This window comes from Drosophila eugracilis, unplaced genomic scaffold (assembly GCF_018153835.1).
Source record: "Drosophila eugracilis isolate 14026-0451.02 unplaced genomic scaffold, ASM1815383v1 contig_1135, whole genome shotgun sequence".
Classification (NCBI taxonomy): Eukaryota; Metazoa; Arthropoda; class Insecta; order Diptera; family Drosophilidae; genus Drosophila; species Drosophila eugracilis.
The window spans coordinates 177561-190606 of NW_024571914.1; the positions used below are offsets into that span (position 1 = coordinate 177561).

A 13046-nucleotide genomic window follows, 5' to 3' on the forward strand; every position below is an offset into this window, starting at 1 on the left:
ATTGCTGTAAGTACAGTCGTAAATACAGACACATTGTCGAAAACACACACACACATTTATGGGTTTTTGTGTGTTCACAACCATTTCTTTCCTTGTGTAGTTGGCTTCCCAATTTTCATTGTTGTTGGTTTTGTACGCTTTTCTATTTGTATTCGTTACGGTCCTGAAACCATTCGGCAGGGGTGCACACCGGGCGTATGAGCAATATATTTTTGTTTATAGCCTCGTTTCCAGCGTGTGTGTAGGCATAAAAACATGGCGATTTTTGTATGATTATTTGGCACGACAATTCAATTCGGCGAATGAATTAATGCAATCATAAAATCATGAGTCTTTTTCGGAATAATAATTTAAGGTTACATTATTTATGACATTCTTAAAGTTCAGCGTTTGCTATTAAATGTCATATCAATTAAAATTCTAATGACAGGACTGTCATCAAACAATATAGCTAGATTTCCATTTAAAAATAAAAGTACTTGATTTGTTTTTTTAAGTTTTATTTATGTAGTTTTTTATTTTAATCATTGTTTAAATCTACAAATACATTTACAGCGGAGGGCGAAAGAACAAAAAATTAAAAATGTTTACTCATTGTTTTGTTGTTACATGCAAATTTTTACTTCTGCGTGTTGTTGACAAATTTGTTGTGGTTTTTGTTTTTTTGTTTTTATTTCAAGTTCTTGCTTTTACCATCGAACGTTTATATAATTCTGCATTTGTTTATAAATATTTGTAGTCCATATTATGAGTTTATTTATTCTTTTGTTTTTGTCCTCGTTTGGTTTTTGTTTTGCTTCGTTTTTGTTTTTAGTTTAGTATCATATCTCTTTCACATCAGCATCCATCGATCAATATTATTAATTACTCAATATAATTTGTTAACAACTAATAATAATAATTTTGTTTAGTTTTTCATTTTCTTTTCATAACTAACATGCCATAATTATCGTTATCTCCAATGCTAATGATCATCTTCACTAAGTTAGAAAACAAGACAGTTGGAAAACGAAAACAGCAGCGAATTAAACTCGAATGTCTGGTTGTATCTCTCTGCGTGGGTGTGACCGTCAGCCTGAGCCGAGCTTATTGAATATCATCCGAATATCTGAATTTATATATCGGAATAACGCTCTCTGATTTCTGATTTCCTCTAATTATTTCTCAATTTTCACAATTCACAATTTGAAATTCTCAATTAGCCAGCCTTAGCCGCCTTTGTCAGACCCACTCATTTGATAACGACAATGCCAAGCTTTTTAATTCGTTGAATTTCAATGTGGTGGCCAACAATTTGACCGCTCAACCGTTCGTGTTGTGTTTGTTTTGTTTTTTGTTTTTGGGGGCGTGTGTGGGCGGGGAAAGCGATAAAAAACAATCAAAGAAAAAAGTAAACACAATACTGCCTTGGGCTTGCCCCATTTTGGGGCGCTGTGCCGTGTAAAACTTACAAACATTTATTTTGTGGGCGCTTTTTTTGTTTTGTTTGGTTTTGGTTTCGTTTTTGTTTTCAATGTTTTTTGTTTTGTTTTTTATTTTTTTCGTTCTGGGCCTAGGTATCGTTAACGGTATCTGTATCTCGATATCGACGATATCGGGGGACTTAACCCCACCGTATCTCTGCATCGGTCCTTTTGGGCTTAAATGCACACAAAGCATAATATTGCATGTCAATTGGTTTAAAGGGGTTTATTTATAAACATTTAGTTGGTTTTTTTCTTTAGAGTTTAACAAATTCTTCACCGCAAATCGCCGGCGGGCCCCCGAATATCGCTCGGCGACCCATAACTCCCGGCTCTCAGCGCAAAGCCAAGTGCCGATCTCGGTCGACTTCGTTATGGATTCAATTTTGGTTTTTTGGTGTACTTTTTTTTATAGCTCCATTTATATAATCAAATTTTTTTCCATATAATATATGTGTGTATATATATAAACAATTATATTCCTCTTGTTCACATTTCTTGTGGTTTTTGTTTGTTTGTCTGTTTATATATATATTTCGTTCTTCTGCGCTAAGCTGCGTTTTTCACACACAAGTTTTGCAAATTAATTTCTGTTTTTTGTTTTGTTTTGGTTGTTGTTGTTGTGGTTTTTTATTGGGGGTTTACTCTTCACGGCTTAATTGGTAACTACGCTAAGGTTTTTCATTGTTTTCTTTTCCTCTTTTACTTTTTTATTTACTTCGTTTTATAATTTCTCTAAACTTCTTATATACTTTGTCTCGTCATGCGTTGTGTATCGGTGTGTGTAAGTGTTTGTGAGTGTGTCGGTGTCTGTGTCTGTGCGAGTGTGTATGTGTTAGCTTTATTTTTTTTTGTTTGTAGCTTGGGATCTTGTTATTGTTTCGATAAGCTTCTGCTTAAATAATCGTTTCTCATCCAGTTCGTTACGTTAATAATTTTACTAAAAACATGTTGTGTTTACTGTTTTGCTTAGTTACTGGTTTGGGTTTGTGTTTGTTGTTCTTGTTGTTGTTTTGTCTGGTTGTGATTGGTGTTTCTTCGAAATTTGTTGTTCGTTTTTTGTTTGTTTGTTTTGTTTTCATTTATACTTTATTTAAATCTTATTTTTAGCTTTAATTTATAATTTAAATTTACTTAACGTTTAAAATAATTATCGCTTGCATTTTTGTTTCTCCTCGTTTACTTTAAATAATTAAATTAAAAAAATAAAATATATTGTAATATGTTCTTGCTGTAGCTTTCTGTAGCCGTAGCTGTTGTTGTTGCCGTTGCTGCTGCTGCTGCTGCTGTTGCTATTACTGTGGTTTTGTGGATTTTGTGGTTCATAAACATTACTATTTGTTGCTCTCCATGGTTTGTAGGTGTTCTGTGGGTGTTTCTGGGTGTGGTGTGTGTGTTTGTGTTCACGTGTGTGGACATGTGTGTTGGGAGTGTAGCAGTGTGTGGGTGTTTAATAGTATGTCTCCTGCTCCAACCAGCCTCCGGGGTTGCGACGCAAGTAGAAGCGACGGGTCTCGTCATAGATGAAGATGGCCAGCGCAAATGGAATAGCCGGGAACCACCAGACGAGTCTATAGGATTGTGGGTAAAGAAAATTCATTATTTATGTATGCGTTTTACGGATATATCCTCTGCAGGATCACTCACTTCAGAGGGTACATGCGCAGACCCTTCTCCATGCCCGGGCAGTACGAGAGGAACGCGGCCAGCACGGTTTCAAAGACAAGGCCAAAGTTCAAAGCCCAGTTACGCATGCCCTGCTGGAAGATCGAGTTACGTCGCGTCTTACAGATGATCAGATCAGCCCATTGCACAACCACGATCGAGATGAAGAAAGCCGTGTGGCAGGTGTACTCCAAGGTCTTGCGGTCGCGGTAGGTCTATAGATAAAGCAGGAAATTGAATTTAGAATCGTTTTACTTAAATTTAGATATCTATTTTGGTTTTCTTTGCATTGTAATTTATTTTTGCCATCGAATAAATCTATTTTCTCATTTAAATCACATTCAACGAATTGTAAACAAACGAATTGCTAAATTAAATCAAAGGTTGAAAATCATAAAGAATAGTCTAACATTGATTTAAAATTTGTATGATATTGGCCAAATTCAGTAAGCAATAATAAGAACAGGTTTAATAATCTATATGATTATGATAGCCCAATTTTGTTATGAAAATATTTCAATAATTTATAACTTAGATCAGAAAACTTACCCATTCTTGTCCATAGGAGTCAGTTAGATCGTTGACAGCCTTCGAGTCCCACATCTTACGAATGCCAAACAGTTTCTTGGGCAAGAAGCCATTCTCAGCCATGATGACAAAGTATACAAAGAAGCCGGCGGCGGCCTGGATCATGCCGATCTGTCCATAGGCCATCGAAATCAACCTGAGTTAGTTAAAGGGGCGGGGGTAAGGTGGAAGTGGGGAGAGATAAGCAGATCTCGTTAGACAACTCTCAAAGGCAGGCTACACTTTTTTCATTTTGTGTGGAGGGATTGGTTTGTTTTTCAGGACGCAAGACACTTCTCGTTACGGTTTGGCTAGTGGTAAAGTTTTTGGGCATCGGACTGAGCCAGGAACATGCGCGGCTTGGCCAAGGTTTTTGTTTGTCGTCGAACATTAACAGGGGCGGCAAGGTAAATTCAGGATTTGAAATAAAGCGGTAAAGATTTTTGCAAACAGGAAGATAGAACGAAAGAACACGTACAACAAACACAAAAACACTTAGGGAGGAACAAAAACCCTGCCCAAGGACCGCAACTGTCCGTTCAGTCTTCGATCCGAGTACTAATCCGTACTCGGGGTTAGTCGGTTAAATTAGTTTTGATTAGTGTGCCACTTTACCTTGAAGCTCTTTTATGGATTGTTTAAGCAAATGAATGTTTATCGTTAAGGTTTAATGGTGTTAGACTTTACTCTATATAGCGTGGATTAGTGTCTGAGCGAATCTCAATTCAATTTGCTGTTTCTTTGGTTTTCATTTTAACAGCGCGTAAAAGCAAATCGTTTTATTTATACTGGACAAAAAGCGTGAGGGCGCAGAATCGTTAGAATTTTCGTTTTGTATTGTTTGGCTTTCTTACATTTTGCATTGGATGTGGATGTGAAAAGCAAAGATATTGTTAATGCGAAACGAACATGCGGCTAAATACAGGACATATATATTATAATTCTAAACATGCAAGACATTGAAGCGTGCCATTTTATATAACTACGATAAGCGAATGCAGCTCTACAACCTTTTTGTTTACTTACGTTTAAGGAAGTTTCGATCGAAAATAACATAAAACATAAACGCAAGGATAAACTTACACTTAAACACAAACTTAAGAGTAATATAAACATGTAAAAGTATTGCACACAAAGAAATTAAAACAAATCTCCGTTGCCATTGTTTAAAGTTGTACCTATTTTCAGGACAACCTCCCTCACATTAAGACTTACCGCGACTTGGCACTTGGAACCAGATTTCATAACGAGAGTCTAAGTATAGTTTTTTGGGTATATAACGATCATATGGTGTATCTAGAACACAACTGAAGCGATTTTCATTTTTTCGTTGGCTCGAACAAACTCATCTACTAGTAACGCACTAACTGGTCTAAGAGTAACGGCAGAAGCTTCGTTTTTGAGGAGTTTTTGATTGGGTTCAGTCTTTTGCTTGTATTTTGAGCTAGTGGACACAGATCCACCTAATAAAGCTCATTTTTTTGATTGTTTGTTATGTGGGCTATGTGTTCTCAGTGTTTTCTTGTTCTTTGTTTATGCAGGTGAGCGTTGGAGCGAGCGAGCGTTTTTCTTTGAACTAACTTTGCCAAATTCTCTAGAAGCAGCGTTTTTTTTCTTTGTGGCACTACGGTTTTTGCAAAACAGACACTTTTTGATTGAAAACGAATTTCGTTCCTGAGTAGTTTGAACACACACGATAAATCTGTGTAAGGATCGAAGTTTGTTGTGCGAGTAACACACCACAAATGTAACACTTAGATTTAGGGATTTAAGTGAGGGATACATAAAGGGGTTATTCCATATCAAATCAAATTCAATAAAGTTTTAATAATTGAAAAATTATAACAGAAGAGGTAATTTTTTTCAAACATTTTTGTTTTGTTTTTCTGAATATACAAAAGATAATTTCATTCCACATTGAGAGTTTCAGAACGGAAATCATAAGGAAGTCACATAGAAACAGGAACGAAAGAAAACTATGTGAAAACACAAAACCTTAGGAAAATAGTAATTTGATTTTTTGGATGTTCAAGAGTGTGGAATTGAAATTGAAACAAAGAAAAACGCAGGAACGCATCAGCAAACGAACAAACAGTCGCAAAAGTTTCTGGGTGAAATTTGGAATTTGACTGGTTGATGATCGGTTGATCTATTGCTTAATTGTTGGCCAAATTACGATGCAAGAAACGCGACCACAACACATCAAACAAAGTTCAAAGTTCAAAGTTGGTAAACTAAAAGATGGTTGCATGTTTGTTCATTTTCTAGTTTCTTAACTAATCAACTAAAAGACGATTAACACTTGGATATTGGATTTTCTTTTGTTTTTTTGTTTTATAAAACCTTAGCTTTAAGTTTTTCCTGACCTGCGGTTGACCAAGTTGTCGCGATACGGATCTCTCGGCTGACGCTTCATAATATCGCTCTCGGCTTGCTCGTAAGCGAGTGAAATGGCCGGAATCTTGCGGTATATGGCAATTAATGGTTATTGATTGTTCAGTTATCGGTATTTGTGCAAGTTGCAATTTGTTAGTTGGTTGTTTGATAATCAAAAGAAAGACATAACAAGAGTTGAAAGAATGTAGGGAAATACAAAGGAAAATCTGATTAAAGTTTACAAATATATGTAAAAATATTTGTATAAAAGATTTATATAAATATGCTTGCGGGCGAATAATAAATACTTGTTCTTTATACGCTAATTAATATTCACTAATAGATCGTAATAGATAGATAGAGATCTGAGGGTAGGGGCGGGAGGCTGTGTCAAGTAGTACCATCATGTGGTATCTGTTGTTGGATGTTAAAGGTAGTTTATAAGAGTATCTCTGTGTTGTTGTTTCTTTTTATTTTTTGTTAGCTCCCGCGTACTTACGAAGCTAAATCTAATCTAGGGCAGAAGAGCATAGAGCACCCAGTAACAGTAAAATCGATATATAGTAAATAGTAGGTAGGTAGTAAATGCACAGTTATAGGGTGTATAAGAATGGCTTAGAGCTTAAATTGCGCTAAGTCGTTAATATATGTATCATTATATCTAAGGGACAATTTTAGTCTGGTTTTTGATTGAGTTCGATTGGGTTTCATTGGAGGTTCGTGTGAGTGTCGGTCAACTACAACTCAAAACAAGACGTTTCAATGGATGACTGATTGAGATTGTTGGTAGAGAAAGATATAGGGGCAAACTCTTGACTGATTGATTGATAGAATGTGCTGAATGATACGAGTTGACTCCACATAGAAAAGGAGGCGTAGATGATTTGATGTCGAGATCGAAGGTTTATCTACCGATTATAATAGTGTAGCATAAGTAGAAACGTAGATAAGTTCGATACGATATACAGACTCACTAAATTAACAATAGGCCTGATCTAGCACAGAGTTAAGAACTAAGATGGAAAAGATCTGGTGACAATCTATCGTTTATCCCACCAAAAATAGCTCAGAGTTATGGATAAAATGCTCTGAGCCTTGACCTCAGCTTTTCGGAAAACAACATGATCGCCACTTACCTTCGCACCGCAAATAATATGGTCTTCAAAGAAAAAACATAGAAACAATAATCTGTAGAACTTCTACAGTAGAACATAAATCCAAAATCAATAAACCAGGTTATCAAGGAATACAAATAAATGTTAAGAGTAGATTTCCGTTAACGGAAAGGATAAATTCATAGGTCATACGAAAGGTTTTTATGCCCCAAAAGATGGATTTCAAAGCACCTTAAGAATCATTGTAGAAAAAAGAGATAAAGTGAAAGAGAGAGAGAGAGAGAGCGAAAGTTTACCAAAATGAAGCAGAAAAGTGAAAGGCAAACTAACTGACTTTATGGCTAACAGGAAAAGATTTATATATAGACTCCTAATCGAATATACACAATCTCTAAATATTTCAGTGCAAAAATTTCTGAGGCGTCCGAAAGAGTTGTCAACTTCTTGTGTCTTCGTTATTAAAAACTTATAAAAAGTTTTAATAAATTCTATTGATATTATATAAGTTATATATAGCTAAAGTATGAAGTTATTACAATTACATTTATCAGCGCATAATAATTGAATATATTACTGAATTATTGCAAAAACAAATTAAACATTGTCATACATATGAAGAAAAACAAAACATACTTTAAGATTTTAAGAGTTCTTTCTAACAAAAAATGTATTGTATGATATCCGGTGGACCTTGTTGTCCATATTTAAGTGTTCTTTGGAAGTAGCTTATAAAAAATGTGGGCGAATTCTCTAAGAAGACACCCTGAATCGAGTTTGGTATAAGTATAGTTGTGTGAAAATGAAGATTACTAATCGTTTTGAACTTTACTTTGTACTATCTGAATGGAAGTATCAGAGACTAGAAGAATCTGGAGAATATTCAAGTAAATAAGGGAACATTGAACAGAAATCGAACGAAAAGCTACCAAATGATACATTTAACATAAAACATGGAAAACACTTGTGGAATTTATCCAAATAATCAACATTCAACCAAGGAGTACTTAAGCTATTTTAAAATATTTTAGTTAGTATATAGAAAGACAGAGATATAGCGGATAATATAAGAGATAAATAGAGTAAAATGATTTCAATTATCTTCGACTTGTAAGATAGAAAGAAAGCGTACTTTGATTTTTGCTTGCTTTAAGGACTTTGGCCGACCAAAGTACATATACTTCAAATTCAAATATTTGTATTCAATTTGCTTTTCATTGCGTGACAAAAATAAGGAATTATTATTTGGTGGTTTTGAGAGTTGCAGAAGATGCAAAATCTTGATTTGCGTTCGGATTTGTGTCTTTTACTTTTATAAGAAATTCGGTTCTTGCTGTTGGTTGGTTGGTTGTTGATTGATTGATTGATTGATTGATTGATTGATAGTTGTTGGTTGGTTGTTCTGGTAGTTGTTGTAATTGATTGCAGATTGCAGCAGAGAGCGAAACTTTACCTTTCGTTGACCAGTTTGTCTTGGAAGGGATTCCTCGGCTGGCGTTTCATAATATCGGATTCAGCCGTCTCATAAGCTAAGGAAATGGCTGGCACCTATCGTTTGTTTGTGGGTTGGTTTATCGGTTCGTGGTTGGTTGAAGTGGAAAAAATAAATGAAATTAAATACGATAAATTATGGAAACATAAACTCATTTGTCTGTTTCTGCTTGAACAACATTTGCCTGAGTTCGTTATACAAATACTCTGAAAAATCCGCTGAGCTGAGGGGGAACGACCGCTGTTTGATTTGGGAATATCTTACAAACTAAATTTGATAACTTAAGACCCGCCCCTTAGATCGAACTTAGGCTGCTGCATAGACTTATTTGGACAATAATGCTTGATGTGTGTGGGGTGACGAACAGAGTTAAACATAAGGTAATGATAATTCTCGAGTCAAATTATGAAATAAAATCAAATATTTTCGGTTGGGTTAGTTAGTTGCTACGAATTGTGTGCAATTGGTAATTTTGATATTGAAATTTTGCCAAATTTTACAAACTTAAAATCCAATACAAATGCCAATCAATTTGTCTAATTCAAATAACGTCGAGGGGTGAATCTTACGGTTAACTCAGTGTTAGTTACACCACCAAACGAAAATCGTGAGCGATATGTATCTGATATATATTTTTTTTTTTTTTTTTTTTTTTGTGAAAGAATAACGAAATACGACGCACACCAATTAACATTTAGAGCATTTAGATAATGGCAGATGAAGTCTGTATTCGTTTGGGCGAGATATTTAAAGTCAAGATGATTGAATTGTACATGGGTTAAATGCGTATGTAAACATTTTATTTATATATAACTTTCTGGGAGGAACTTAGGAACGATGCCGAGAATGGGAACTTGTACTTGAAATGTACAGAGCAGATGGTATTATGTATAGATGGATTAATGTATGCATGAAGAGCGATCGATCTGCCACCAAAATGGACATATGCTACAGAGATGAAATCTGAGAGGAAAGCTGGTGGTGGTAGTGGTGGTGGTGTGGTGGCCATGTACGAGTGATAACATTCTTAAGAGTAAGTTGGGTAGTTAGTAAACCATAAACGTGTCAACGGCTTTGTTAGATGGTTACGCTGCTTTTCGTTTAGGCCAACTTATTCTAGTACAATCCAGCCACATACACATAAGACATATGCTATATTTATATGGTTTTCTCTTGATTTGCGCTTTTCTTTACGTCAGACTTGATTTTCTTTTCTTTTTTTTTTTGGGGGGGTTTTTCTTTTTAGTAGTTGAGATTAGTGGGATGGTGAGTGTGTGTGGTGTGTGTGTATTAGTGTGGGGTATAAATTGACTTGATTGGCACCTTGAGTTCACTAATTTATCGTTGAAGGGGTCACGTGGCGGACGCTTCATAATATCGGCTTCGGCGTGTTCGTAGGCCAATGAAATGGCTGGCACCTAGGTATTGGATTATGGCAGGTAGTTACATTAGCAACGGTTTACATAATTTCAAATCCATTAATTCAATTCAGTTCGGTTTTGGCCTAGATCAATGTGGTTAGCTAGAGGTCGGGACAAGAGATAGAGCACTTAAACTACTCGATAGCCTAGCACTGGCGGTGCACTCAAGCTGGAACTTCAACTGGATCAGAGGCTAGCGCGGTTACCTCTCGTTGACCAGGTTATCGATATCCGGATTGCGCGGCCGGCGCTTCATGATGTCCGCCTCGGGTCCCTCGTAGGCCAGCGATATGGCAGGTATCTGATCGCCAGTGCAGTCAGCCGCACAATTTACGTTCAGAGTGGGTGTTAAACAGGTTCTAGTTCTTAACAATTAACTGGGATGGGCTACAACTTTAACATTTAACTTGCTTTCGAATGGTACTGACTTAATTACAACTTTAACTTTAATCTTCGACGGGGATTTGGGTTCGGGTTGGAGGTCAAAACTCACCATGTCAGTGCCCAGATCGATGCACAGAATTGTCACGGTTCCCAGTGGCAGTGGTATGTCGCAGAGGATGAAAGCCAGGAAGGGCGAGATTTCGGGAATGTTGGAGGTCAGGGTGTAAGCAATGGACTTCTTCAGGTTATCGAAGATCAGGCGACCCTCCTCCACACCAGTCACAATGGAGGCGAAGTTGTCATCCAGCAGAATCATGTCAGCAGCCTGCACAGGAACAGGATCACATAATTAATTTAGGTAATCGTAAACTACGACTATATCAGATCCATATCAAAGCCATCTCTCACTTACTACAAGACTGTTATAAACCAAAAACATGAGTTCATGCAGAACGGAAAACATTATATTGTATTTTCCCATACTTAAAATCTTTAAACGCGTTTTCAACAAAATCCGTTCATTGGTTATAATAAGAAATATAGTCTCTCACTTCGATAAAAAACCATATAAAAAAGTTAATATGAAATCGTAAATGTGTAGATGAGAAAAATATCACGCTCGTCTGTAAATTGAATTTTTTATACGTTTTCAAATTTAAATAACTTCCTAATTGATGACCAATTTTGATGATATTTTTACTCTGAATCAATTTGAACCATTATAAACCTGCTTATCTTACCTGCTTGGACACATCAGAACCGGCGATACCCATGGCAACACCAATATCAGCCTTCTTCAGAGCAGGGGAATCGTTGACACCATCACCAGTTACGGCCACAATGGCGCCCATGCGCTGGCAACCCTCGACAATGATCAGTTTCTGCTGGGGTGAGGTACGGGCAAAGACAATCTCGGTGTGGTAACGCAGGATTTCATCAAGTTGGTCGCTGGACACATCACGGAGCTCAGCGCCGTGGACGACGGCGGCCTTGGCCTCACGGGGATTCACCTCTGAGATGGGGATGTTCAAACGCTGGGCAATGTCCTCAACAGTCTCGTTGCCCTCGGAGATGATACCGACAGACTTGGCGATGGCCTTGGCAGTGATCGGGTGATCGCCGGTAACCATGATGACCTTGATACCGGCCGAGCGGCACTTGGCCACAGCGTCGGGCACGGCAGCCCGGGGAGGATCAATCATGGACATGAGGCCGACGAAACGGAGGTTATCGATGGGGAAGTTGATATCGTCGGTGTTGAACTTGAAGCCGGAGGGATACTTGTCGGAAGGCAGCATAAAGTCACAGAAGCCGAGCACACGCTCACCCAGTCCTCCGAGTTCCATGTAGGCATTGTTGAATGCCTCCTTCATCTCTTCGTCCAGAACCTTTTCCTTGCCGTTGATGAAGATGGTGGAGCAACGCTCCAGGATACGCTCGGGAGCTCCCTTCATTACGAGCAGATAACGTGGGTCATTGGAATCCTCGGTTTCATGGATGGACACCTGGTATTTGTTGGTGGAGTTGAAGGGCACCTCAGCAATCTTCTTATTGCGCTTGCGAATGTTCATAACGTCGCCGAGAGCCAGTTCCATGCACTTGAGCAGAGCAGCCTCAGAGGCATCTCCACTGACTTCTTTCTTGAGGATTGGGACACCGTCTTGGCCTCCCTTGAACTCGGCACGGTTACAGAGAGTGGCAATGCGAGAGAGCGCCTTGAATCCAGGGCTGGTTCTATCGTATTGAACACCCGACTGATCCTCAGTGGTGTCGGCCTCGATGATTTGGTTGTCGAACCACATGTGAGCGACCGTCATTCGGTTCTGGGTGAGGGTGCCGGTCTTGTCGGAGCAGATGGTCGATGTGGATCCTAGGGTCTCCACGGCCTCCAGATTCTTTACCAGACAGTTCTTGGAGGCCATGCGCTTGGCGGTGAGGGTCAGGCACACAGTTACAGTGGCCAGCAGGCCCTCGGGCACGTTGGCGACGATGATTCCAATCAAGAAGATGACAGCGTCCAGCCAGTGGTAGCCCAAGATGAAGGCAATCACGAAGAAAGTGACGCCCAGGAACACGGCCACGCCGGTAATCAGGTGGATGAAATGGTGGATCTCCTTTGCAATGGGCGTCTCGCCGGTGTCCAGGCCGGAGGCGAGGCCAGCAATGCGGCCCATGACAGTGTGATCGCCGCAGCTGATGACCACACCCTTGGCAGTGCCTTCGACAGCGTTGGTGGAGAAGAATGCCAGATTCTTGGTCTCCAGCGGATTCTCATGAGTGAACTCGGCGCCACGGGATTGGGGCTCCGACTCGCCGGTCAGCGAGGAGTTGTCCACCTTGAAGTTGCGCGCCTCGATGATGCGGATGTCAGCGGGGATACGGTCGCCGAACTTCACCTCAACGACATCGCCCAGGACGAGATCCTCAGCGCGCAGCGTGAGTTTCTCGCCCTCGCGGATGACGGTGGCGAACTGGGGTACCATGTTCTTGAACGATTCCATGATCTTAGAACTTTTCGATTCCTACAGGACACACACCACAGTTAGTAAGCCAGTTCTTCAATTGG

The 13046-nt window shown here is 38.8% G+C and overlaps 1 protein-coding gene across 6 annotated transcripts in view; it reads right to left on the reverse strand.

The window, feature by feature from the left end:
• Positions 1-483: 483 nt before the first annotated feature.
• LOC108110197 (sodium/potassium-transporting ATPase subunit alpha) overlaps positions 484-13046 on the reverse strand; it is a 29029-nt gene continuing 16466 nt past the window's right edge. For 3 of the 6 annotated variants that reach the window (XM_017219159.2, XM_017219165.2, XM_017219163.2), the window contains 6 exons: positions 11221-13002; positions 10590-10805; positions 9999-10093; positions 3678-3852; positions 3111-3343; positions 484-3034 (listed from right to left, as the gene is read on the reverse strand). In XM_017219159.2, coding sequence (XP_017074648.1) covers positions 2914-3034; positions 3111-3343; positions 3678-3852; positions 9999-10093; positions 10590-10805; positions 11221-13002 — 2622 coding nt within the window. In that variant the 3' untranslated portion in view covers positions 484-2913. Of the gene's footprint in view, positions 3035-3110; positions 3344-3677; positions 3853-6061; positions 6157-8636; positions 8732-9998; positions 10094-10302; positions 10398-10589; positions 10806-11220; positions 13003-13046 lie in introns of all 6 variants that reach the window. The other 3 variants (XM_017219161.2, XM_017219160.2, XM_017219162.2) reach the window with 3 other exon arrangements.